This window comes from Bombina bombina, chromosome 1, assembly GCF_027579735.1.
Source record: "Bombina bombina isolate aBomBom1 chromosome 1, aBomBom1.pri, whole genome shotgun sequence".
NCBI lineage: Eukaryota > Metazoa > Chordata > Amphibia > Anura > Bombinatoridae > Bombina > Bombina bombina.
Window position 1 is genome coordinate 358,377,364 of NC_069499.1, and position 27,444 is coordinate 358,404,807.

The 27,444-nt window shown below is 41.1% G+C and overlaps 1 protein-coding gene across 1 annotated transcript in view; it reads left to right on the plus strand.

Moving 5' to 3' along the window:
* The window catches only part of MGAT5 (alpha-1,6-mannosylglycoprotein 6-beta-N-acetylglucosaminyltransferase), a 653,341-nt gene that overhangs the window by 546,532 nt on the left and 79,365 nt on the right, over positions 1 to 27,444 (plus strand). Inside the window, exon 14 of the mRNA XM_053712510.1 lies at positions 27,359 to 27,444. This exon is cut by the window's right edge and continues 61 nt beyond it. Coding sequence (XP_053568485.1) covers positions 27,359 to 27,444 — 86 coding nt within the window. The remainder of the gene's footprint in view (positions 1 to 27,358) is intronic.

The following is a 27,444-nucleotide window of genomic DNA, read 5'->3' on the forward strand; positions in this document are numbered from 1 at the left end:
CCTTCTGGCGGTTCTAAGAAGCCGCTGGGCATAGAAGTGGCACCCTATCTGGACGATATTTTGATTCAGGCGTCAACTTACCATCTAGCTAAATCTCACATGGACATCGTGTTGGCTTTTCTAAGAACTCACGGGTGGAAGGTGAACATAAAAAAAGAGTTCACTAGTTCCTCTGACAAGAGTTCCATTCCTAGGAACTCTGATAGACTCTGTAGACATGAACATTTTTCTGACGGAGGTCAGAAAATCAAAGATCTTAACTACTTGCCGAGCACTTCATTCCATTCCTCGGCCATCAGTGGCGCAGTGTATGGAGGTCATTGGGTTAATGGTAGCGGCAATGGACATAGTTCGGTTTGCTCGCTTGCATCTCAGACCACTGCAGCTGTGCATGCTCAGACAGTGGAATGGGGATTATGCGGATTTATCTCCTCAAATAAATCTGGATCTAGAGACCAGAGACTCTCTTCATTGGTGATTGTCACAGGATCATCTGTCCCAGGGAATGTGCTTCCGCAGGCCAGCATGGGTCATAGTGATGACAGACGCCAGCCTCTTGGGCTGGGGTGCAGTCTGGAATTCCCTGGAGGCTCAGGGTCTTTGGACTCAGGAGGAGTCCCTACTACCAATAAATATTCTAGAACTGAGAGCAATATTCACCGTGCTTCAAGCGTGGCCTCAGCTGGCTTCGGCCAAATTCATAAGATTCCAGTCGGACAATATCACGACTGTAGCATATATCAGTTTTCAAAGGGTAACAAAGAGTTCTCTAGCGATGATAGAGGTTTCCAAAATAATTTGATGGGCAGAGACTCACTCTTGCCATCTATCAGCAATATATATCCCAGGAGTGGAGAACTGGGAAGCAGATTTTCTAAGTCGTCAGACTTTTCATCCGGGGGAGTGGGAGCTCCATCCGGAGGTGTTTGCGGCATTGATCCATCAATGGGGCACACCGGAATTGGATCTGATGGCATCTCGTCAGAATGCCAAACTTCCTTGTTACTGGTCCAGATCAAGGGATCCTCAAGCAGTACTGATAGATGCTCTAGCAGTACCTTGGTCGTTCAACCTGGCTTATGTGTTTCCTCCTTTTCCTCTCCTACCTCATCTGATTGCAAAAATCAAACAGGAGAGGGCTTCGGTAATCTTGATAGCGCCTGCGTGGCCATGCAGGACTTGGTATGCAGATCTGGTGGAAATGTCATCTCTGCCATCGTGGAAACTGCCACTGAGACAGCACCTTCTCATTCAAGGTCCGTTCCAACATCCAAATCTAATTTCTCTGCAACTGACTGCATGGAGATTGAACGCTTGATTTTATCTAAGCGGGGATTCTCCGAGTCGGTCATAGATACCTTGATTCAGGCTCGAAAGCCTGTCACTAGGAAAATTTACCATACGATATGGCGTAAATATCTTTATTGGTGCGAATCCAAGGGCTACTCATGGAGTAAGATCAGGATTCCTAGGATTTTGTCCTTTCTCCAAGATGGATTGGAGAAGGGATTATCAGCTAGTTCCTTAAAAGGACAGATTTCTGCTTTGTCAATCTTACTACACAAGCGTCTGGCAGATGTCCCAGACGTTCAGTCATTTTGTCAGGCTTTAGTTAGAATCAAGCCTGTGTTTAAACCGGTTGCTCCGCCATGGAGTTTGAATTTAGTTCTAAATGTTCTTCAAGGGGTTCCGTTTGAACCCATGCATTCCATAGATATTAAACTTCTATCTTGGAAAGTTCTGTTTTTAGTTGCTATCTCTTCTGCTTGAAGAGTTTCTGAGCTTTCTGCTCTCGCCTTTTCTGCGACTCGCCTTATCTTATATTCCATTCTGATAAGGTGGTTTTGCACACTAAACCTGGATTCCTTCCTAAGGTTGTTTCAAATAAGAATATTAATCAGGAAATTGTTGTTCCTTCTCTATGTCCTAGTCCTTCTTCTAAGAAGGAGCGTCTGTTACATAACTTGGACATGGTTTGTGCCTTGAAGTTTTACTTACAAGCGACCAAGGATTTCCGTCAAACATCTTCTCTATTTGTTGTCTATTCTGGAAAGCGTAGGGGTCAAAAAGCTACGGCTACCTCTTTCTTTTTGGCTGAAAAGCATCATTCGTTTGGCATACGAGACTGCTGGACAGCAGCCTCCTGAAAAAATTACAGCTCATTCTACTAGAGCGGTGGCTTCCACATGGGCTTTTAAAAACGATCCTTCTGTTGAACAGATTTGTAAGGCTGCGACTTGGTCCTCCCTTCATACCTTTTTCCAAATTTTACAAATTTGATACTTTTGCTTCTTCTGAGGCTATTTTTGGGAGAAAAGTTCTTCAAGCAGTGGTGCCTTCTGTTTAGGTATCTGTCTTGTCCCTCCCGTTCATCCGTGTCCTGTAGCTTTGGTATTGTATCCCACAAGTAAAGGATGAATCTGTGGACTCGTCGTATCTAGTAGAAGAAAATAAAATTTATGCTTACCTGATAAATTGATTTCTTCTACGATACCACGAGTCCACGGCCCTCACTGTCAATTTAAGACAGATTATATTTTTGTGTTTAAAACTTCAGTCACCTCTGCACCTTTTAGTTTCTCCTTTTTCTTCCTATACCTTCGGTCGAATGACTGGGGGTGGAGTCAAGGGAGGAGCTATATAGACTGCTCTGCTGTGGTGCTCTTTGCCACTTCCTGTTAGCAGGAGGATAATATCCCACAAGTAAAGGATGAACCTGTGGACTCGTCGTATCGTAGAAGAAATCAATTTATCAGGTAAGCATAAATTTCCTTTTTTTTCCTCTTTCTCTCTCCTTTATACCCGCCTCCTATCTTTTCCTCCTTTTTCCTACACGTGCAATTTCTACAAATGAAACATACCAAGCATACACAACATACCATTCACTTAAATTACTTGTTTAGACGATTGCTTAAGGTGTTTGTTAAAAAAACGTTATTGATGTTTGAAGTCTCTGATACATGTTATTACAAACGTTAACTAATGAAAGAAAAAAAAGAAAAAACTGAGCTTTGAACTAATAACCATGAGATAAAAGGATGGACTTTCTAACCTACTCCACACCTGGGATTAGAAATCTACACATTGTCTCCTCTATATTTGTACAGAATATTAGTCCATGTTAAACTCACATCTGATATGTGATATACTATTTTCTTTCCTAAGACTTGGAGAGTCCACAACGTCATTCTAATATACTAGTGGGAATATCACTTCTGGCCAGCAGGAGGAGGCAAAGAGCACCACAGCAAAGCGGTTAAGTGTCACTCCCCTACCCATTATCCCCAGTCTTTGCCTCTGTCAATGGAGGAGGTGAAGTTTAGTAAAATTATTCCTTTTCCATCTTAATACGAGGAGAGTCCACGGCTTCATTCATTACTTGTGGGAAATACATAACCTGGCCACCAGGAGGAGGCAAAGACACCCCAGCCAAAGGCTTAAATTCCTCTCCCACTCCCCTCATCCCCCAGTCATTCTTTGCCATTCATCACAGGAGGATGACAGAGAAGTGTCGGAAGATTCTGAGTAGTTATGGAGGGTAGTACTCTTCGGAATGGGACTGGAGTTTTAAGTAGACTTGTCAGCCTCTCAGGGAGAGCATTAACGAATATTAGGGTCTGGAGATGCAGGGAGAGTCTTTCTGAGAAACCATCTAGACTCGTATTAACAGCTCCTAAAGCAATCAATGTTGACGAGTTTCACTGCCTGCTTTCTATCACTTAAAGGATTACTTTCTGTTATAATTTTTAAGCTAAACAACTAACATATTAAAGTTAATAAACATTAATTAAAACCTACTAACCTATATTTTCTCCAAAACGAAGTTTCATAACGTTCTAAAAGGTATATCTTTTATTCGCTGATGATGTCACGTTATCCTGCCCACTATTTTCAGCACTGCGTGTTCAAAATACTTAAACCAATAACTTTGTGTTTAAAGCGCCATTTTGAAACCTAGGTATTGTAAACGGATTGGTACAGAGCAAAGGATACCCACGGAGTGGGTTTGGAAAACAATTACATTTGCAGACAAGATTTCTGATATACGGTAGAGAGATGTTAATGAAATGCTATTGATAAAAAGCGTATTTGGGGTAGTTAGTTAGTAACAGGCATAGAAAATATTTACTTACAGTGGCCCTTTAAGTCCATGTCAGGAGCGATGCTACAACACTGTCAAACTTGAGAGGCTGTGTTCCTGTTCCACGGCATAGATTCTGGTAAGATCATTTCATTTTTTTATACCTGTAATAACGCAAGAATACAGTGTCACAGTGTGACTCATTTTATCTGTATAGAATTAATGGTTAATATCTCCAGAAGGTGATTATTGAACAGGGGGGGGGATGTATACATGATTGATTTTTTTGTTTTTGCTGCGACACGTGTGAGATGTGGTTCTGGCAATGTGTGAAAAGTCATGTTTTCCTTCATTTTGATTACTGCGTAGCCTGTTTAGTTTGGCGTGCTTTTTCTCGGCTGCAGGAGCTGTCCTGCATGGCACTCCATGTGACCGGGTGTGGCCTCATTCTCTTCCTTTTTGCAGGAGAAAAAATCGGTTTCTCTGTGGGCCTGGGTCATAGGAGGTGGTGAGTGCCCCGGCCATTGGGAGTATAAAGGTGCCATTTATTTTGTCCATATTAAAAGTGCGAGTTATGGAGGACTTTTGAGGGTACTCCCTCTTTGCCTAAATCTAATGCCTGTGTTTATTGTGAGGAGGGTTCGGTATATCCGCCTGTTCAACTATGTTCCACATGCCTTGATAAAATAGTGATATTTAAAAAAGAACAAAATGTTTAATACCAATGAGCCGTCCACCTCTGAATGGTCTCCGTCCCACGAGGTGCGTTCCATACAATCATCTCTGTTTAATCATGCAGCTCCCCAGTGCACTACTAATCCTCCTGCGGGAGGGGCCCTGTGGCCGCCAGATGTTGCTGATCAGTTGCAAACAGCGGTGTCTGCGGCCTTCAGTGCTTTACCTGGGATCATCTACTCCGTTGGAGCTATCTGAGACTAGATTATCCGCTGATGCAGAGGACTCCTTCTCTGGGTCGGAATTTGCGGCCTCTAAACCTCCGGCTGCGGAGGAACCAGACTTTAGGTTTAGGATAGAACACTTACGCTTTCTATTAAGAGGTGTTGGCCACTCTAGAGGTTCCGGAAACGAAGTTGATAAGGTTTATGAGGACAGGGTGGTGCCCAAGACTTTCCTGGTTCCTGTAAAGATGGCGAATATTATAAAGAACGAATGGGAGAGACTTGGTTCCTCTTTCCCCCCTTCTTCTTTGTTTTAAGAAATTGTTCCCATTTCCTGTGGTGATCTGTCCCTAAGGTGGATGGAGCTTTTTCCACGCTCGCTAAGCGCACCACTATCCCACTCGAGAATAGTTTGTCGTTTAAGAAACTCATGGATAAGAAATTAGAGACCCTGTTAAGAAAGATGTTTCAGCACACGGGGTTCATATTTCAATCTTCGGCGGCGGTCCCTGCAGTGGCGGGAGCCGCTAACTATTGGTGTGACTCTCTGTCAGAGATGATTGAGGTAGAGACTTCCCTCGATAAGATACAGGAAAGAATTAAGGCCCTGAAGATTAGCTAATTTGTTTATCTGTGATGCAAATATGCAGATTATTTGCTTGAATGCCAAAACATCAGGCTTTTCTGTTCTCCCCCGGAGGGCCCTGTGGTTGAATTTGTGGTCTGCTGACATGACATCCAAATCTACATTAGTTTCCCTTCCTTTTAAGGGAAAGGTTCTTTTCGGTCCTGGCTTGGACTCTATCATATCCATGGTCACAGGGGCCAAGGGTGTCTTTCTACCGCAGGATAAGAAGAATAAACCTAAGGGTCCTAATTCGGACAAGTCCCAACAACAGCAGCCTGCCGCGAAGCCCGAGCAGTCCAAGGGATCTTGGAAACCATCTCAGTCTTGGAATAAAGCCAAGCAGAACAAGAAGCCCGCTGAGACAAAATCGGCATGAAGGGGCGGCCCCCGATCCGTCTCTGGATCTCGTAGTGGGCAGACTATCTTTTCATGGAGGCTTGGAGGAGAGACGTGCAGGATCCCTGGGTTCTGGAGGTTATTGCCCAAGGTTACAGGATAGGTTTCAAAACTCACTCCCCCAGGGGCAGATTCCTCTTGTCAAATCTATCGTCAAGACCAGAGAAACTAGATGCTATTCTAGAGTGCGTGAGGGATCTCTCCTCTCTGGGAGTAATTGTACTGGTACCTCTAGCAGAAAGAGGTCTAGGGTACTATTTAAACCTTTTCCTGGTCCCAAAGAAGGAGGGTACGTTTCGCCCGATTCTGGATCTAAAGTGCTTAAACAAGTTTCTGTCGGTTTCTGTCGGTCCCATCGTTCAAGATGGAGACGATAAAGTCTATTCTGCCCTTAGTTCAAGAGGGTCAGTTCATGACTATGATAGACTTGAAGGAAGCTTACCTTACCTTCGGTCTGGCTACTGCTCCAAGACTCTTTACGAAGTTTCTGGGAGTTCTGCTCTTGGTGGTGAGATCCAGAGGTATTGCAGTAGCACCTTATCTGGACGACATCCTGGTCCAGGCTCCGTCCTGCCGGCTGGCAGAGGACCATTCAAGAGCTCTTCTACTTCTTCTGCAATCTCATGGATGGAAGATAAACTCAGGAAAGAGTTCTCTGGTTCCCAGTACCAGAGTGGAATTCCTGGGCACTATAATAGACTCCATATCCATGAAGATATTCCTGACAGACCAGAGAAATTGCAGAATTGCCTCCAGCTGTCTTGCCCTTCAAACCTCCTCAAGGCCATCAGTAGCCCGGTGTATGGAGGTAATTGGGCTCATGGTATATAGTATAGTTGTCATTCCATTCGCCAGGTTCCATCGCCAACCTCTTCAGTTGTGCATGTTGAGGCAATGGAACAGCGATCACTCGGATCTATCCCAACAGATCTCTCTGGACAACAGATCGAGGGAATCCCTCTCTTGGTGGCTCCGTCCAGATCAGCTGTCCCAGGGGACATCTTTCCTAAGACCATCTTGGGAGATTGTAACTACGGATGCGAGCCTCTCAGGTTGGGGAGCTGTTTGGGGTGCCAGGAACGCACAGGGCAGGTGGAATCAGGAGTCACTACTTCCAATCAACATCCTGGAACTTTGAGCGATCTTCAACGCTTTGAAGGCTTGGCCCCTCCTGGGTTCGTCCCAGTTCATCAGAATCCAATCGGACAACATTACCTCGGTGGCTTATATCAACTATCAGGGGGGAACAAGAAACTCCCTAGCCATGAGGGCGGTATCTCCGATTCTGGAATGAGCAGAGACCCACAACTGCTCGTCCTGGGTGTGGACAACTGGGAAGCGGATTTTCTCAGCAGACAATAGTTTCATCCGGGGGAATTGTCTCTTCACCCTGAGGTGTTTGCAGAGATTTGCAACAGATGGGGACTCTGGAAATAGATCTCACGGCGTCCAGACTCAACTCCAAGCTACCCAAATACGGGTCGCGGTCCAGGGATACCCAGGCAGAACTGATAGATGCCTTAGCAGTACCTTGGGGATTTAACCTAGTCTACATATTTCCACCATTACCACTTCTACCTCGAGTAGTGGCCTTCATCAAGCAGGAGCAAGCATCAACTATTCTGATTGCTCCGTCACGGCCGCGGAGGATGTGGTTTGCAGATCTGGTGGGGATGTCATCGTCTCCTCCTTGAAGGTTGCCCTGTCGCAGGGATCTGCTGGTTCAGGGCCCCTTTGTGCATCAAAATCTAGATTCCCTGAGGCTGACTGCGTGGAGATTAAATGCTTAGTCTTAGCCAGGAGAGGGTTTTCTGAGAGTGTGATTGATATTCTCATTCAAGCCAGGAAGCCGGTCACCCGACTCATCTATCATAAGGTGCGGAGGACCTACTTACTCTTTTGTGAGACTCGTGGATATTTCTGGCATAAGGTCAGGGTATCCAGGATTCTTTCCTTTCTCCAGGACGGTTTGGAGAAGGGACTTGCCGCCAGTTCCTTAAAGGGACAGATTTCGGTTCTATCGGTGTTGTTACACAAGAAGCTCGCTGAGCTTCCTGATATACAGTCTTTTGTTCAGGCTCCTGTATTTAGATATTCTGCTCCTCCTTGGAGTTTGAATCTTGTTCTAGGTTTTGCAGAGGGCTCCGTTTGAGACTATGCATTCTCTTGACATTAAGATACTGTCTTGGATGGTTCTTTTTCTACTGGCTATTGCTTTGGCACGCAGAGTCTCTGAGTTGGCAGCCTTGCAATGTGAGCCTCTTTACCAGGTTTTTCATGCTGATACGGCTGTCCTTTGCACTGGGATTTCTCCCTAATGTTGATTTCTCCCTAATGTTGTGACTGATCACAAAATCAATCAGGAGATTGTAGTTCCTTCATTGTCCTAACCCTTTTTCTTCGAAGGAACGGTTACTTCATAATTTGGATGTGGTTAGAGCTTTGAAATTCTATCTTCATGCTACAATGGATTTCACACAGACTTCAGCTTTGTTTGTTGTCTATTCGGGGAAGCGCAAAAGGCTTCTTCCACTTCCCTATCTCTTTGGCTGAGGTGCATGATTCGCTTGGCATATGAGACAGCGGGACATAAGCCTCCTCAGAGGTTTACGGCTCACTCAACTAGACTTCTTCTTGGGCCTTCAAGAATGAGGCCTCTATGGAGCAGATTTGTAAGGCGGCTACCTGGTCCTCCTTGCTTACCTTTTTCAAAGTTTTACAAATTTGATGTGTTTGCTTCGGCTGAAGCAGCTTTTGGGAGAAAGGTTTTGCGAGCTGTGGTGCCCTCAGAATAGGGTCCGCTTCTCCTTTTACCCACCCGTTTCATTCAGTGTCCTCTAGAGCTTGGGTATTTTTTCCCCACAAGTAATTAATGAAGACGTGGACTCTCCTCGTATTAAGATTGAAAACATAAATTATGCTTACCTGATAATTTAATTTCCATCTGCACGAGGAGAGTTCACGGCTCCCGCCCGATTCTCAGTTGGACGGACCTAAATTTCTTTTGTTTTTCTTCTGGCACCATTTATACCCTGATATTTCTCCTATTGTTCCTTGATCCCTCGGCAGAATGACTGGGGGAGTGGGGGAGGTATTTTAAGCCTTTGGCTGGGGTGCCTTTGCCTCCTCCTGGTGGCCAGGTTCTGTATTTCCCACAAGTTATGAATGAAGCCGTGGACTCTCCTCGTACAGATGTAAATTAAATTATCAGGTAAGCATAATTTATGTTTTTTGGGTACTTTACCCTGCAAGCAAGGATTTGGGTTTAGCTGAGTCCATGTCAATCTCTTCAGTAGAGTAGTGGTAGCTTTTAAGCAGTTAGGAAGTGTGAGTTGGTGCTTACTTTGTTTCCTAACATTTTGCTGCCCTAGTTATAGAAAGCCAGAGTTAGTTACTCTATTTTTTCTTTTTTCTACAGGTCTCTGTAAAGAGTAAGTGTCCTTTCACGCCTTGTGAGCTGTCTTCCTGCTGGACAGCTAGATAGCAGGTGCTTTTGTCTTCTAGGTACTGGAGACTTGCACTTAAGAAGATTTCTCTGCGTTATAGTTAACCTTATTTCTGGGGCTCATTTTTATGTTTTTATTTCACTTGTGGAGTGAGTACGATAGGATTACTTTAAGTGGCTGGAAAATTAGTCTGTGTGTGTCAGTTTAATTTTTTGTCTAACGGCTGCAGTGCACACTTTTACTTAATGCATTTTCTTATTCAGCCACGTGACTCCTCCCTTCCGCTCTCAAAGAAATTTGGAGCGGCATTGGCTGAGTCTGTTAATCTGTAACATCGGCTAGTCTATTTCTGTCTACATTGGTGGTACTCCGGAGGGGCAAGTAGGGCACCTCAGTCTGCTGAGGTGTGGAGGTCCTGATTAGGGGTACGTTTTGAGCGCAAATCACTCTGAGTAATTTAAAGTGATATTAGCAATTTCAAAATTTTTAATATCCTTTTGTCATTCCAATTTCTCTGGGAATTACTTAAGTTACAGACATGGAGCAGGAGTCTGTTCCTTTGGACAAATCTTTGTTTCTTGAGGCCCAAATGGTTTCACCTATATAATTTTGTTCCTCTTTTTAAGAAAGGACTTTGAAATGTAAAGACAAACTTTTTGTTTCTGAGTCTGTCTCAGGATAATGCTGTTCAGGCAGCTTTCTCCTCTAATGTCCCAAGCCTCAATGGCGTCACATACAGTGCCCTGCAGCTCCTCTCAGCCTCCTGGAGGAGTTTTTGTCTGCAGATTTTGCTGCTCAGGTATCATCTGTGGCATTATCCGCTTTTCCTTTGTTGGGGAAACGCAAAAGGGAAAACTAAACATTTTTCAGTAGGAGGAGGTTACCTCGGTAGCTTCTGAGGGTGAAATCTCAGATTCTGACAGTATATAAATCCTTTGTCTGATGCTGAAGAAGTAAACTTCAGGTTTAAGCTAGAGCACCTTTGTGTACTGTTAAAGGTGGTATTGTCTATTTTGGATGACTCCGACTCTTCTGCTATGGTCAACCCTAGAAAATCTAGTAAGCTTAACAAATACTATGATGTTCCTTCCTCTGTGGAAGTGTTTCCTGTTCCTGACCGTGTGACGGAGATTATTTCACAGGAATGGGAGAAGCCAGGGATACCTTTCTTCCCATCTTTAAAAAGAGGTTTCCTGTTGCTGACTCCATTAAAGATTCATGGTGCATTGTGCCTAAAGTAGAAGGGGCTATTTCTACTCTGGCTAAGAGAACTACGACCCCTATACAGGATAGCTGCTCCTTTAAGGATCCCATGGATAAGAAGCTGGAGGCTTATTTGATAAAGATGTATGTTCATCAGGGTCTTCAATGGCAACCTGCAGTGTGTATTGCCACAGTAGCAAGTGCTGCATCTTATTGGTGCGATGCCTTTTCTGAATCAATTCTAGTAGAGACTCCATTGGAGGAGATCCAAGATGAAATTAAAGGGCCACTGTAAGTAAATATTTTCTATGCCTGTTACTAACTACCCCAAATACGCTTTTTATCAATAGCATTTCATTAACATATCTCTACCGTATATCAGAAATCTTGTCTGCAAATTTAATTGTTTTCCAAACCCACTCCGTGGGTATCATTTGCTCTGTACCAATCCGTTTACAATACCTAGGTTTCAAAATGGCGCTTTAAACACAAAGTTATTGGTTTAAGTATTTTGAACATGCAGTGCTGAAAATAGTGGGCAGGATAACGTGACATCATCGGCGAATAAAATATATAACTTTCTCCTACATTGGTGTATCCGGTCCACGGCTTCATCCTTACTTGTGGGATATTCTCATTCCCTACAGGAAGTGGCAAAGAGAGCACACAGCAGAGCTGTCCATATAGCTCCCCCTCTGGCTCCGCCCCCCAGTCATTCTCTTTGCCGCTCTGAACAAGTAGCATCTCCACGGGGGTGGTAAAGAGTATGTGGTGTTAGTTGTAGATTTTTATTTCTTCTATCAAGAGTTTATTTTAAAATAGTGCTGATTTGTACTATTTACTCTACAACAGAAAGTGAAGAAGATTTCTGTTAAAAGAGGAGTATGATTTTAGCACCAGTAACTAAAATCCATTGCTGTTCCCACGCAGGACTGTTGAAACCAGAGCACATCAGTTGGGGGGAACAGTTTGCAGGCTTAACTGCATCAGGTATGATCAGTCATATTTCTAACAAGACCATGTAATGCTAGAAGACTGTCAGAAATTCCCTCTGGGATAGGTAAGCCATTTTTTCTTAGACTCTGTATAAAATGATGGCTTATATTTAGGGCTCTATGCTGGTTGACACTATTGTGGGCTTTAAAATCGATAGCTTTTTTAGCATGTTTTTCTCTATAAATAAGGTGTTTTTTCAGATTTTAAAACACTTTTGGGGTTAAAATTTCGGCCTGGCACTTATTTGGACACCTAAATTTAGTTAGAAAGGCCCCTCCACTCTGGAATGAAGAGGGAGGAGGCCTCATTTTCAGGCCTAAATTGTGCAGTTGTTTTTGCCTAGGCAATCCATGCAGCTTCATGTGGGGCATCACAAAAGACTCCAGAGAGGCTTATTTCCTACTAAAATAATCCCTAAGGAAGGTAAATGGCTACAGGAGAAGTTGTGGCTAGTACTGTAGTGTGTTAACTGGTTAATAACTGTTATTAGCTCCAGTTTGGGCATTAAGGGGTTAATTGGTCTGAAAATTTGTGTGCAATCTTTCAAAGCATTAAGGCTCTGTGGTGAAAATTTCATTAAAATCGGATGTTTCTTTCATGGTTTTTTGATGTTTCAATAATAATGTGTGCACTTTTATTATTTAAAGAGACAGTAACGTTTTTGTCAAAAATAATTTTTATTGCATTGTAGTTCTGTTTGTCTATCAAACATGTCTGAATCTTCAGATAGCCTATGTTCTGTATGTCCAAAGGCCAAGGTGGTTCCCCCATTAAATTTATGTGTGAAGTGTGCCATAGCGTCCAAACAGCTTAAGGACAATACAATCACACTTAAAAATATAGCCCAATATGATTCTTTAGCTGAAGGTAGTGAAGATAGCTTGCTTTCGTCTCCTTCTGTGTCAACACCAGCTATGCCCGCGCAGGCGATGCCCAGTATATCTAGCGCACCAATTGCGATTACTATGCAACAATTAGCATTTTTTATCCAAACTGCCAGCTTTTCCTAGGAAGCGCGATTGCTCAGTTTTAAACACAGACAATGAGCAAGCAGACGCAGAGGATAATTTATCTGTAGTGCCCTCACATCAATCTGACTTGGCGGTGAGGGAGGGCCTGTCTGAGGGAGAAATTTCTGACAGGAAAAGTTTCTCAGCAGGCAGAGCCTGATACTATAACATTTAAATTTAAGCTAGAACACCTCTGCGCCCTACTTACGGAGGTTCTAGCTGCACTTGATGATTGTGATCCTTTGGGGATCCCAGAAAAATTGTGTAAAATGGACAAGTTCCTAGAGGTCCCAGTACACACTGATGAGTTTCAGATACCTAAGATGGCGGATATCGTGTCTAAGGAGTGGGAGAAGCCAGGTGTACCTTTTGTTCCCCCTCCTATATTTTAGAAAATGTTCCCAATTGTTGACCCTAGAAGGGACGCGTGGCAGAGGGTCCCCAAAGTAGAGGTTTCCTTCTTCGACCAATTTCCTGCATTATTCCTGTAACTACTGCAGTGGCTTTTAGTTTGAGGATCTGGAAAACTCGTTCCAGATGGGGACTGCTTATGTCGAAGTCATGGATAGAATTCACGCCCTAAAGCTGGCTAATTCTTTCATCACAGATGCCGTTTTGCAAGTAGCTAAACTAGCGGCGAAAAATTCTGGTTTTGCCATCGTGGAGCGCAGAGCGCTTTGGCTAAAATCATGGTCGGCTTATGTGTCGTCCAAAACAAAATTGCTTAATATTCCTTTCAAGGGTAAGACCCTATTCGGGCCAGAGTTGAAAGAGATTATTTCAGATATCACTGGGAAAGGGCCATGCCCTTCCACAAGGTAGAGCCTTCAAGGCTAAAAAACAAGGCCAATTTTCGTTCCTTTCGCAACTTCAGGAACGGACCTGCTTCAACCTCTACAGCTACTAAGCAAGAGGGTAAAGCTTACCAGCCCAAGCCAATATGGAAACCTTTGCAGGGCTGGAACAAGGGTAAACAGGCCAAGAAGCCTGCTGCTGCTGCCAAGACAGCATGAAAGGGTAGCCCCCGATCCGGGACCGGATCTAGTAGGGGGCAGACTTCTCTCTTTGCTCAGGCTTGGGCAAGAGATGTTCCGGACCCCTTGGCACTAGAAATTGTCTCTCAGGGGTACCTTCTAGAGTTCAAAGACCTTTCCCCAAGGGGAAGGTTCCACATGGCTCACTTATCTTTAGACAGATAAGGAGACAGGCATTCTTACTTTGCGTACAGGACCTTTTAATAATGGGAGTGATACACCCAGTTCCGACAGCAGAGCGAGGACTGGGTTTTTACTCAAACCTGTTTGTAGTTCCCAAAAAAAGAAGGAACTTTCAGGCCAATTCTGGACTTAAAAATTTTGAGAAAAAATTCAAAATGGAACCATTCGGACAATTTTAAGAATGTGCATACTTTTTCCAAATTTGATATTTTGCCTCAGCTGAGGCCTTTTTTTTTGAGAAAGGTTCTTCAAGCGGTGGTGCCTTCTGTTTAGGTCTGCCTGTCTTGTTCTCCCTCCCTATTCATTCTGTGTCCTCTAGCTTTGGGTATTGGTTCCCACTAGTAATTGGAATGACGTTGTGGACTCTCCATGTCTTAGGAAAGAAAACAAAATTTATGCTTACCTGATAAATTTCTTTCTTTCCCGACATGGAGAGTCCTCGACCTCACCCTTAGTTAGACAGTTATTTTTTACTAAACCTCAGGCATCTCTACACCTTTTCTGTTATTCCTTTTTCCATTTCCCTTCGGTCGAATGACTGGGGATTATGGGTAGGGGAGTGACACCTAACAGCTTTGCTGTGATGCTCTTTGTCGCCTCCTGCTGGCCAGGAGTGATATTCCCACTAGTAATTGGAATGACGTTGTGGACTCTCCATGTCCGTAAGAAAGAAATTTATCAGGTAAGCATACATTTTGTTTTTGTGTATTCTCATGATATCCCATTTGTATATTTATAGCTCAATAAAAATCTTGGGGGGAAAAAAGACCTTGTATCTGTGCATAGCTATGTAGCTATATGTAATGTACTGCTGGCAAATGCCAGGACATCCTTGAAAATGAGAGAAATCTCAATGTATATTTTCCTGGTAAAACATTTGATAAATATTATTGTACTGTTGTATGCATATAGTTAAATGCCAGACCCCTGCAAAGAGGTTAAACACATAGCTTAAGTCTGATCCAGAGCAGGAAAGCTAGCGGAACATTTCTGATGTGCCAATGATCAGAGGGATGTGTGCTTAGCTGCCAATAACAATTGCTGCTCTAGAGCCTACCTATGCATGTTTTTACCAAGAAAGCAAAATACATTTATAATAGAAATAAACTAATTTAGAAATCTCTTAAAAGTGTGTGCTCTATCCGAAAAATATATCATTTTAACTTTCATGTCCTTTAAACTCCTTGATTACCCAGAACAAAGATTAATCAAGATGAAATCAATTTACTTTTTGCATCATTGATGTAACCAGTAACAAAAGGCAGTCAAGTCACTGCTAAATAACCTTTGTTTTCAGGTTATGACTAGTGATTCATGTATTTACAGTTCCTCTGGTGTTTCAGTTAGTGGCAGTCACACAGCAGCAGATGAATGTCCCTACACTGACACTCACTGCACCTGTGACACCCTCCTCATGCCTCCCTAGTAAGAGAAACCCATAAAGCATACACTCTCCACAGGTGCTGCTCTTTAACCACTACTCTTCTCTGGCCACACAGCATGCTTGTAATTGTATTTCCCATTAGGGATCTAGAAGAAAAAACTGTATATTTAGGTATCACAGATCCATGTGCTAGGACCAATTTTAGGGGCCATAGTCACCCTGGCACCCAAGTTTGTTGAGCCCTGCTTTAGCAGTTCGATTTTCAGCTAAGTTATATTTAGCTGTTCCTAAATGTTTGGATCAGCTATATACAAACCAATGCAACATAATTTATAAAGATTGAACCCTGGTATTGACATTGAAAGTAAATTTTATGATATTAATGTTGGTTAATTTAAATATGTTACTAGAGAAGTGGTGTTTGTACATTAATTACTCCCACTTCCAAGACACAAATACAAGGGGACTTTTATTTATCTTCTAGTTAAATAGACAAAGTAAAGTCCAAATAACATGCAATTCTAAGCCACTAATGTAGTAATAATCAAATAATTAAACAGTAATGTTAGAATTTTGGAAGAATTATATACAATTTATTTTTATGAGTGAGGCAGGAAGATTTAAACAGATTTTAAACTGCATATTTTTACTTCATTATCATGTTTCTTTTTTATAAGGTAAAAATCTGTCTTATTTAAAATATACTTCTTCCATAAATCCTACAGAAGGCTTCCAGCCTTGATGATCTAATTACATTTGAGCTGGTTGAAGTTTCCTTGTACATTTCTCATTTCACTCTTAGGACATGGATGATATCTATGTGACTGACATTTGCTGCCTCCCACTGATTTTAATGGCATGGATCACACTATTAAACTGAATGATCTGTATTGAAGGTGCAGCCATGGTATCTAGAGTCATAGTGTACTTATCTTCTCATGGTACCCCTCTAAAAACTGTACTTACTTTCCAAGTACTTTATTAAATGTGTAATAAAACCAGTAAATACTTCCTTTTTTCCTCTCATACATGGAAGACTGTTACGTGAGAACCCTGAAAGAGTTTGCATTTCATCAAAGCGCTTTTATGTAGATAGCTTTTCCAAGCCTTTCAGCAAGGTTACTGTCAATCCTTCCGCTTTGTTTTCTCTTTGCTGAAAGAAGTAAGATGCAAGAAACATAAGGGACTGTGTGAAAACAATGACATTAAAGAAAAGATGATATATAATATGTCTAATTCAGTTGGTAATTTTTTAAGCTGTTTTGTAGTTACAAAAAATAGAAGTTCACTAATTAACCACTACATTTTGACCATTCCTAATTATACATTTGCTGCATTGTATTAATTCAGTTCTGAATCTGTCAAAACACTGTGTATATGCACATTATATAAAGTGCACTACAGTTTTTCCATAACAATAGTTGATTAAAGGGACAGTGTAGTCAAAATTAAACGTTCATGATTCAGATAAAGTATGCCATTTTTTTTTTATTTTATTTTTTTTTAAATAGTTTTTCATTGAGGATTTTCAAACAGTACAACAGTTGATAATAGTCACAGGTGTTGCAATTTTAAACTCAAAAACATAAAAAAATACATGAACAATTTATATTAAAATTAGTGAATGAGATAACAAGTGACATGAGCTTCTGAATCCTCCATTTTATAATAATGAAAGCTTATTGGGGGACTACTGAGCAAACCACATGTGGGTCGTATAGTCGTGAATACAAAAACTAATATGGTAGTCTCTAGGAAGGCCCATCCTGGACCTTATGATGAATATATATTGGGGAGGGGGGATAGTCAGCGGGCAAAGAGCCGCTCTAAATTATAGGGTAGTAAAAAGAGGGGGGGGGCGGAGCTATCCATATTAAAACAGTGAAGTATCTAAGATAATGGGGAAGGGAGTTGGTGGTATGCATAGAGAAAAGAATATATATAACTTCACTGATAAATAGTATAAAGTACAAGTGGTGAGTGGATTTATAGTACTACACTTAGGCCCTTTCTTAAGAAAATATCCACAAGCACATATTACATACGTCACTTAGAGTGCAATAATATATAACAGCAATAACAATTTAATTAACACATATGCGTCTCTCTTTAGGCAGTTACTATAGGTATAATAGAATGTGACATTAAGCCTATACCTGGGTTGTTAGTCGTAGAATGTGATAGATAAGAATGCTTATAAAGATGTCTAAGTTTGACATAGTATTACTGTCTATATATACATAGGTAAATGGGTAGCAGAGTATAGGTATGGCATACCCCCAGTGAGCTAGCACTAGCAAAGATATTGTTAAGTGAAATAGCCATGTGTACTCCTTATAATTATGACATACCTACAAAATGAAGTAGCTCATTCCTACATGTGTAGTGATTAATGTAATGAAATTCCTAAAAATGTGCCTGCGTAATGTAATGAAAGTCCTAAAGGTGTGCCTATATTATGAATAATAAACTTAAAGGGCCACTGTAAGTAAATATTTTCTATGCCTGTTACTAACTAACTACCCCAAATACGCTTTTTATCAATAGCATTTCATTAACATATCTCTACCGTATATCAGAAATCTTGTCTGCAAATTTAATTGTTTTCCAAACCCACTCCGTGGGTATCCTTTGCTCTGTACCAATCCGTTTACAATACCTAGGTTTCAAAATGGAGCTTTAAACACAAAGTTATTGGTTTAAGTATTTTGAACATGCAGTGCTGAAAATAGTGGGCAGGATAATGTGACATCATCGGCGAATAAAAGATATAACTTTTAGAACGTTATGAAACTTTGTTTTGGAGAAAATATAGGTCAGTAGGTTTTAATTAATGTTTATTAACTTTAATATGTTAGTTGTTTAGCTTAAAAATTATAACAGAAAGTAATCCTTTAAGGATATATAATCAAGGTGTCCAATTTACTTTCATGAAAGACCTACAACAATGGGCCCTCACCAACAGGGTTATAAGACATAATAAACTAAAAAGAAACAGTAGTAGGAAATACCCAAACAATCCATACAGACCCATATTATTTGAAACAGATATAGTTGACAACGTCTCATAATGAAATGCTAAGCTTATATATGGATTGGAGTAATTAAAGAGACACCGTGTAGTCATGGAATACTAACAAACATTGCTGTCCTTAAGGAGTGGGGATGAGTGGTAAATGAAAAGCCTCTGGGTATAAGAATAGTAGCATCATAATTATGGTATACGTAGGGCAGTGAACATATATTTCTCTGAGACATACACTGTATGCAATTACACTGAGTATAAACAGTAAGGACACAAAGATATGTAACATTTAAGGGGTATCATGACCTATAAAACATAGACATCACGCTTATGTGACAGAGACAACACCTGGGCGTAATCTATAAATTGAAGCCATTGAAGATTTGACTCAAATGAGGGATAATAGAAGACTTGGGCAATGTATAATCCGGCGTTAAACTAGTTGGGGCTTCTTTAAGAGACCATGGAAATCGTAGCAATAAGTGAGAAGGCTGAAGGTAATAAGTGGGAATTCAAACAGGTACTAGGGCCCTATATCAGAGTCCAGGTTACAAGTGGATTGTCTACTCAGGAGCAGCTCCTGATATATATAAAATGGTTGCCTTGTTTTATTAATGGGAGACCCTGTGACAATATTTTAAAATGCATGGGCTGCTGGGGATTCAAGTCTTGTAACAAGTGAAATCGAAATTAAGATCCAGACTAATTGTTGGGAACGACAGGGAGAGCAGTAATCAATCAAGAGTTAAGTATGCTAGGGTATGCGTAATACACTATAGCCAAGATGCATGTGCTCGTTCAGATGCTTAATTAGTATTAATACGCCAACAACTCAGTAAAGTCTCAACAGCTAATATAACAAAAAAAACATTGAGGCATGAAGTTAAAGGTAATGACTAAGCACCTAAGTAAACTGAAAAAGTGCCATTTTAGGGTACACATCTTCATATAAAGTTTTGTAAGGACTACAAGATCATGTAGAAAACATACAAATAGTAATGTCAAACAGGTTAAACCATAAAACAATAGAACATTAAGGTTTAGGTGAAGAGCATAAATACTAGCAAATCCTAACTTTTAAAAAGACATGGGGGCATCAAGTATAGCTCTAGGGCCATGTAACATCAGCAATGATGTCGGTACAAGTTTGTCATATGGAATAAAGGGCATAAAAGCCGGTGTTATTCAGCTTACATGTACTAATATAATAAACAAAAAGGGAACGTTGAGGGGAATGTCAATGCAGGCTCTGTCCGATCAAGGTATAGATTAAAGGTTCAGCCTATACCCGTTTGTGACTTTCTCAGTGAACAGGACACAACACATGCAATGTCCAACCCATAATGATCCATGAGAGCTGGTTTGAGGTATAAGGTCGCCACACCTGAATAACTGTAAGTATGATTGGGCATCTGCTCCGCAACTACACAAACAGTGCTCAGTATAAGAAGACTGCGAGGCATCCACCTCCAGTGCCGTGGAAGCGACAGCAATGTAAGTTCCAGGTCTCCTTCGCTCCAGTCTATCAACTCTTCACAACCCGGAAGCAAGCAATGTGTCCCCACTACTGTGTAGTAAGGTTTGGGCCTGGGCAGCTGAAGGGACTCCGCATTCTGTGAGGTCTGCTCCAACACAGTTGCGATGCACATTGCAGATGCCGTGCGGTCAGTAAGGAGCGGGACATATCGGCCCAGGGATGGGACATCCATGCCATAGTTATGTACAGTTGCAAGAAAAAGTATGTGAACCCTTTGGAATGATATGGATTTCTGCACAAATTGGTCATAAAATGTGATCTGATCATCATCTAAGTCACAACAATAGAAAATCACAGTCTGTTTAAACTAATAACACACAAAGAAAGAAATGTTGCCATGTTTTTATTGAACACACCATGTAAACATTTACAGTGCAGGTGGAAAAAGTATGTGAACCCCTAGACTAATGACATCTCCAAGAGCTAATTGGAGTGAGATGTCAGCCAACTGGAGTCCAATCAATGAGATGAGATTGGAGGTGTTGGTTACAGCTGCCCTGCCCTATAAAAAACACACACTAGTTCTGGGTTTGCTTTTCACAAGAAGCATTGCCTGATGTGAATGATGCCTCGCACAAAAGAGCTCTCAGAAGACCTACGATTAAGAATTGTTGACTTGCATAAAGCTGGAAAGGGTTGTAAAAGTATCTCTAAAAGCCTTGCTGTTCATCAGTCCACGGTAAGACAAATTGTCTATAAATGGAGAAAGTTCAGCACTGCTGCTACTCTCCCTAGAAGTGGCCGTCCTGTAAAGATGACTGCAAGAGCACAGCGCAGACTGCTCAATGAGGTGAAGAAGAATCCTAGAGTGTCAGCTAAAGACTTACAAAAGTCACTGGCAAATGCTAACATCCCTGTTAGCGAATCTACAATATGTAAAACACTAAACAAGAATGGATTTCATGGGAGGAAACCACAGAGGAAGCCACTTCTGTCCAAACAAAACATTGCTGCACGTTTACAGTTTGCACAAGAGCACCTGGATGTTCCACAGCAGTACTGGCAAAATATTCTGTGGACAGATGAAACAAAAGTTGAGTTGTTTGGAAGAAACACACAACACTATGTGTGGCGAAAAGAGGTACAGCACACCAACATCAAAACCTCATCCCAACTGTGAAGTATGGTGGTGGGGGCATCATGGTTTGGGGCTGCTTTGCTGCATCAGGGCCTGGACGAATTGCTATCATCGAAGGAAAAATGAATTCCCAAGTTTATCAAGACATTTTGCAGGAGAACTTAAGGCCATCTGTCTACCAGCTGAAGCTCAGCAGAAGATGGGTGTTGCAACAGGACAATGACCCAAAGCGTAGAAGTAAATCAACAGAATGGCTTAAACAGAAGAAAATACGCCTTCTGAAGTGGCCCAGTCAGAGTCCTGACCTCAACCCGATTGAGATGCTGTGGCATGACCTCAAGAAAGCGATTCACACCAGACATCCCAAGAATATTGCGGAACTGAAACAGTCCTGTAAAGAGAAATGGTCAAGAATTTCTCCTGACCATTGTGCACGTCTGATCTGCAACTACAGGAAACGTTTGGTTGAAGTTATTGCTGCCAAAGGAGGTTCAACCAGTTATTAAATCCAAGGGTTCACATACTTTTTCCACCTGCACTGTGAATGTTTACATGGTGTGTTCAATAGAAACATGGCAACATTTCATTCTTTGTGTGTTATTAGTTTAAGCAGACTGTGATTGTCTATTGTTGTGACTTAGATGATGATGATCAGATCACATTTTATGACCAATTTGTGCAGAAATCCATATCATTCCAAAGGGTTCACATACTTTTTCTTGTAACTCTATGTTAGGTAGTAAGGGTTGTTCTAGTAGTGTCATTGGCAGGCATTCCAGAGGTAATTCCAGCTGCATATCTCCGGGGTCCTTGTTAATTAATGTGCTGTTGGTCACTCCTCTCGATATTGATTTTAAGGTATCTGATAAATCAGAAAAACAATTGGCCATCTCTCAGTCAAAATCTTGTAGCATGGCTAGTAGTAGGTCATGATCTTCCTCCGTTTTGAGAGTAGTTTCAGATTTCGTCTTATATGGCTTTGAGCCAGTAGTAGTGGTGGAAGGCCTACGGATCTTGCCGCGCTCAGTGAGATGATTCTCTCCCAGAGGAGTTATTAGACCTCGATGCAGCTCCATAATGCTTCTTAGACCGAAGACCCTTGAGTTATAAACTAGTTAGGGATTTTAAATCGAGGCCTAGGAGCTCAATAGTTATGCATCTGCCTGCCTCGGCTGTTGGCTCCCCCCCCAGAGTATGCAATTTTAAGCAACTTTCTAATTTACTCCCATTATCAAAATATCTTCATTCTTTTGGTATCTTTATTTTAAAAAGATGGAAAATAAGCTTAGGAGCCAGCCCATTTTTGGTTCAGCACATGGGTTGCGCTTGCTGATTTGATGGCTACATTTAGACACCAATCAGCAAGTGCTACCCAGGTGCTGAACCAAATATGGGCCGGCTTCTAAGCTTACATTTTAGCTTTTTAAAATAGATACCAAGAGAACAAAGAAAATTTGATAATAGGAGTAAACTAGAAAGTTGCTTAAAATTGCAGGTTCAATCTGAATCATGAAAGTTTAATTTTGACTATACTATCCCTTTAAATAAAGTAATTATTACTAAATGGGAGAACAAAGGATTGTACCAGGTAGCAGATTTACTAATACAGAACAGAGTAATGACTTACTCCCAAATTCAGGAGAGATTTCTCCTACAAAAGTCCACTGGTACCTTTATCTACAGTTGACCTCGTCTCTGCGTGCATTCCTCAGAAAGGCAATACTTAAAAATAAGTCGACACTGGAGGGTATCTGCGGCTCACAGGCCAGACCGAAACACACAATTTCTAGATTATACCTGGACATCCAAAAACTGAGTTCCAAGGCCAAAAACACATTAATGCTTAAGTGGGAAACAGATATAGAAATAACTTTAGACTCAGACACATGGTATTGGGTTTTCACTGCAGCCACCAAGGATTTGCTAAGTGCAGACTTAAGGGAAAACACTCTGAAGACAATGTTTAGATGGTATCTAACGCCAATTAGAACCTCACATGTGTCGCAAAACAACTCTAGATTATGCTATAGAGGATGTGGGGAAGTGAGAACCTACCGACATATGCTATGGGACTGTATAGAGGTTCAAAACTTGTGGGGGGCACTCTCTTCCATGCTTAGCTATTTATTAGACGACCAAATACACCTTGGCATTGCACAAGCATTGCTGCATGATCGGGTTCAAAACTATAATAAACCTATAAATACCTTCATTAGAATCCTATGTACGGTAGTAAGAACATGTATAGCCAAATACTGGAAGGTGGGTGCGCCAACATGGTTAGAAATTAAAAATAAAATTCAACACACCTACAACATGTATGAAAGTGCAGCTTGGTCGTTGGGTACAAAAGATACAAATGAGATATGGTTTTATTGGATCCTTAGAGATGGCTTTAATTACTCCAATTAGACTACTAGATAGGGTTTAAAAAGAAAGCAACTTGAGATCTATGCAGTACTATATGAATATAATATAGGTCAACCACTTCTTGGCATCCAGACACTTAATGTGAATGACTAAGTTTGTTTCAGTTTTTTTGTTTGTTAAAAAAGTTTGTATGAGTTATCTTAATTCTTATAGTGCAACGACAGACACCACTTACCCACGCGTGGGCTGATGGGGATTGGTCATCATGGCAGTGAGTTGGAAGATGAGAAAGTAGGAAGGAATATGAAAGACTTATTGTCATGTACAATTTTTTTTTTTTTTTTTTTTTTTTTTTTTATTGAAGTTTCAAAAAGAAGTAATATACATATTTCGCCCAAAAACAATAATTGCATCATAGCGAGACAGTGTTGTTACATGAAGATTATCTAATAAGACCAACCAAGGTCTACAGATCTACTCAGCAATCCCATATTCTAATATTGAAAACTGTTAAGATAATAAGATAATTTGATCAGCAATATAGAAAGCTGCCCACAAGTAAGATAGAACCAGATATCATATTGTGATGTTGTATGGAAGAGAAGATGGGGTCATCAGAGTATGATCAGTATGTATGGGTGAGATCTCTTGTCATGTCTTGATGTGGCAAAAATGAATGGTTTGGGCTATAGAACATAGGACTTCATTTTATATTCTATAAATTTAGGTATTTTCCCCACATCTATAGGGGGATACTCCATGACTGTCTATTCTATAGCTAATAAGATGTGGGGAGTTGGCTTTGGTAACGGCCACATATGGGCTGTACTGTTTAGGAAAAGAGAGAAAGAACAGCTGGCAAGAGCCGCTCGAGTTATGGTGGGAAAAGAGAAGAGAAGGGGGAAGAAGAAGGGGGGGGAGCCTTCTATAATAGGGCAGAAGAGTAGTTAGAGAAGCGGGAGGGGGGTAGATAGTATGTATAAAAGGGTGGTTACTTTTACTGGTGGTTATCTAAGGTCAGGGAGAAAGACTAATTATTGTTTAACCCAGAGTTGCGTTATGTGTTACCTAGTCAAGAGACTCGGTCCGGGTAGGACTCGGGCTCAGTGTGCCTCTAGGCGTGATATACAGTCATAGCACTGGTGATAAAACAAATACTCAAAACTTGACCGTCTCTAGATGAGTATAGGATATGTAAACTGAATGTTATAAACGCCCAGAGTCCTGTGTGTTTAGCCTGCTATCTTGATATACTGTATGTATGCTGAGTGGGCCTACATGAATATATGCTAAGGGTGGAGCTAACTCCTGTATGTAGGTAGCAAAACACAATCATTGTCTACTTGGAATGTAACTCAATAGGAAGAGAAGAGGCCAGCTCTCAGCGAATGAAAATTCTAGGGTGCTTTATGGATCACAGGGGAACAGGGTTTTAAGACGCTAGTGGGTGTTAGTGATGACTGACATATGATAGGACCCGTACTGATTTTAAATAGCTTTTCAGGAAGGTATCATTGCATCAAGTGGAGTGTAAGTAAGAATAATGTTAACTCCAAAGCTAAATTTAGAGGGTCAGTAGCTCTATGTTACAAGATCAGGCACCTACAATAGGGAGCCTCTTTATTAGTCCGAACCTGATATTTAACTATATCTCAGAAACTATTTGGGACCTAAAAGGAAGATGTAGTTAAACGTATTAACTTGGGTCTATCTGTCTAAGGTATAGTTAATGTATCCCACTTTTGTGCTGTAGGAGTACACTATCTAATCTAAAATGTGAGCCAAGGTCCACTGTACTAGTGCTTTCAGATCATATGTCATCATAAAGGTAACTTGCGCTACACTCTTGTCCCCTGGTGTAAAGAAGTGAGTACATATGACATGTACATTATAATCTAAGAGAGATATACATGAAGCACAGTTACTATACATTAACATACAATAATGATAATGAGTACAAGGGTGCATAGCAACAATGATATTATCGACTGTGTTGGCTGGGTGAGCTTTGGGAGTAACTACTTCTCAATTCTAATCCCCCATTAAGAGTGAATGAGTACAAGTGGCAAATACCCCATACTCTAGCATAGATTTACACAAGAGAGATTAAACATATACCAATATATAACATGAAAAGTTATTGAACATACATTAAACTTAGTTATATTGATAAAATATGCTTAGAACACCAGATGAAGGGTCTGATTTCCAGGGCAATACAAGTTAAGCTATAAGTTATAGGAACAGGATAAACTATAAACATGGATATCAAACAAATGTAAATCTATTCAACCACAATATTAAAGCAGAGACCCATATGGCTATAAGAGTAGTAATGAGTATCTGTAATTGTGAGTGAGGTGGAGGAGAGTCCCAGATATACCCAGGAGTTATCACCCCCTCCTTGCAGGATCTTCTGTGGCTTTAACCTACTCCAACTGTATTCCTGAGTCCTAGGGGAACTTGAACATTGGGAATTCGTTGTGATGCAGTAGCCGCTAGTAGAATAACAAGTCCCCCAGTCTCCCAAACCGGCCCACGGCCCGGTCTAGAGGATCTAAGAATGCTGCTTGATATGCCGCCAAGGGAGTACTGGAGACCGACACTTGATCTGCTTATAGTAGAAGTCTGTGTTGTACTCGTGCATGTCTGGGGTCCTTCTCTAAGGCTGTCAGCACTCAAAATATAGGCCACTTCTCCAGGTATGTAACTGGATTGCATAGACCCTCTTAGGTTGGTCCCATATAGCGGAGTACTAACTTCACACTGAGCTGGGATATCGTGAGGGGCTGGTATCGGCATAGGCAGTATATCATCCTGTGCGGCAAGGACCTCACTGAGCTCCATCGCATTAGCCTCTATGTCTGTTGGCAGAGCTAGTTCAGGGAGAGAGTCCAACACTCGCCCCGGCTTATAATACCTTGAGGGTGATGCAAGCCTGCCAGAGGGTATGTCTATCACTTCCTGTGGCCTGGGCGCGGATATAGCACAAGACCTGCTATGTTGAACAAAATCAGTGTCCGCTGCTACACACTCCATCGGTAATGTATAGGCAGAAGCTAGGAGCATTAAATCATCCTTCATGTTCTGATAGTACCTCTTTAGGAGATGCTGAGTGCGCTGTTCCCATAAGTCTAAGGCCTCCATAACTGCTGTGTCGTTAGGAGTAGGTAGCTCCCGGAAAGTCCACGTGGCGTAGCTTAGGAAGATAGATCAGCAATACATACTCCAATTGACTTCTCTCTAGACTCCTCAGCTGCCTAGCAGACAGTATTTATTTTCTGAGGTAGCAAAGGGAATATTTAAGCCCCTTATGAATAATTTAGATCATGTAATTATATCTGAAAGCTAGGAGTTTCATAAGAACACGTCCGGCTGTCTCCATAGATGGCTCCACCCCCGGTCATGTACAATTCTGACAAATGAAAGAGACAAACATTTTATATGTGATGATGATTGCTGATATATAATGCTTGAAATGATCTGTTGTGGCACAAACAAAGGATTTTCAATAAAAATTTTATTTTATTTTTTAAATGAAATTATAAGAAAAGTTCCAAAGGATTCTTCAATTATAAACAATATGTAGCATTCGGGGATTGGGAATGCTAAAAACTTGGTTATAGAAACACACGCACTCGCTGTTCAAAAGTTGGCTTGTTTTTCTTTAAACTATATTGTTCTTGTTTAATCAGTTTTTTATTATATCTTGGCTTTCTTCTTTCTGGTTAATGAGACTTTTCCTATTCTGCCATATACCATTCAATGAATGCATTTACCAAAATGTCCTTATCTTGGCTCTGTTTCCAAAGTAGCACTCACTATACTTCATCCCAGCTCTTTATGCAAGAATTGTATTTAACAGGAAATTGTATAATCACCCAGAAAAGTAGTTTAAGGCTTTGAGTTTCTATCCATCCCCCTTAAAGGGAAACCTACCCTGTGTGTGTTACTTAGGAATATCATCCAAAGGTATGGACATAAATGTGAGGTTGATTTCATTTCCATTTTTTGTTTGATTTTCTCTCTTTTAAATAATATTTGGAATATTTATTGTTCTTCTATAATAAAGTGTTTTGTTTTTGCAGCTGTTTGTTGGCCTGAGTTTTCCCTATGAAGGGCCAGCTCCTCTGGAAGCCATTGCAAATGGTTGTGCTTTTCTGAACCCCAAATT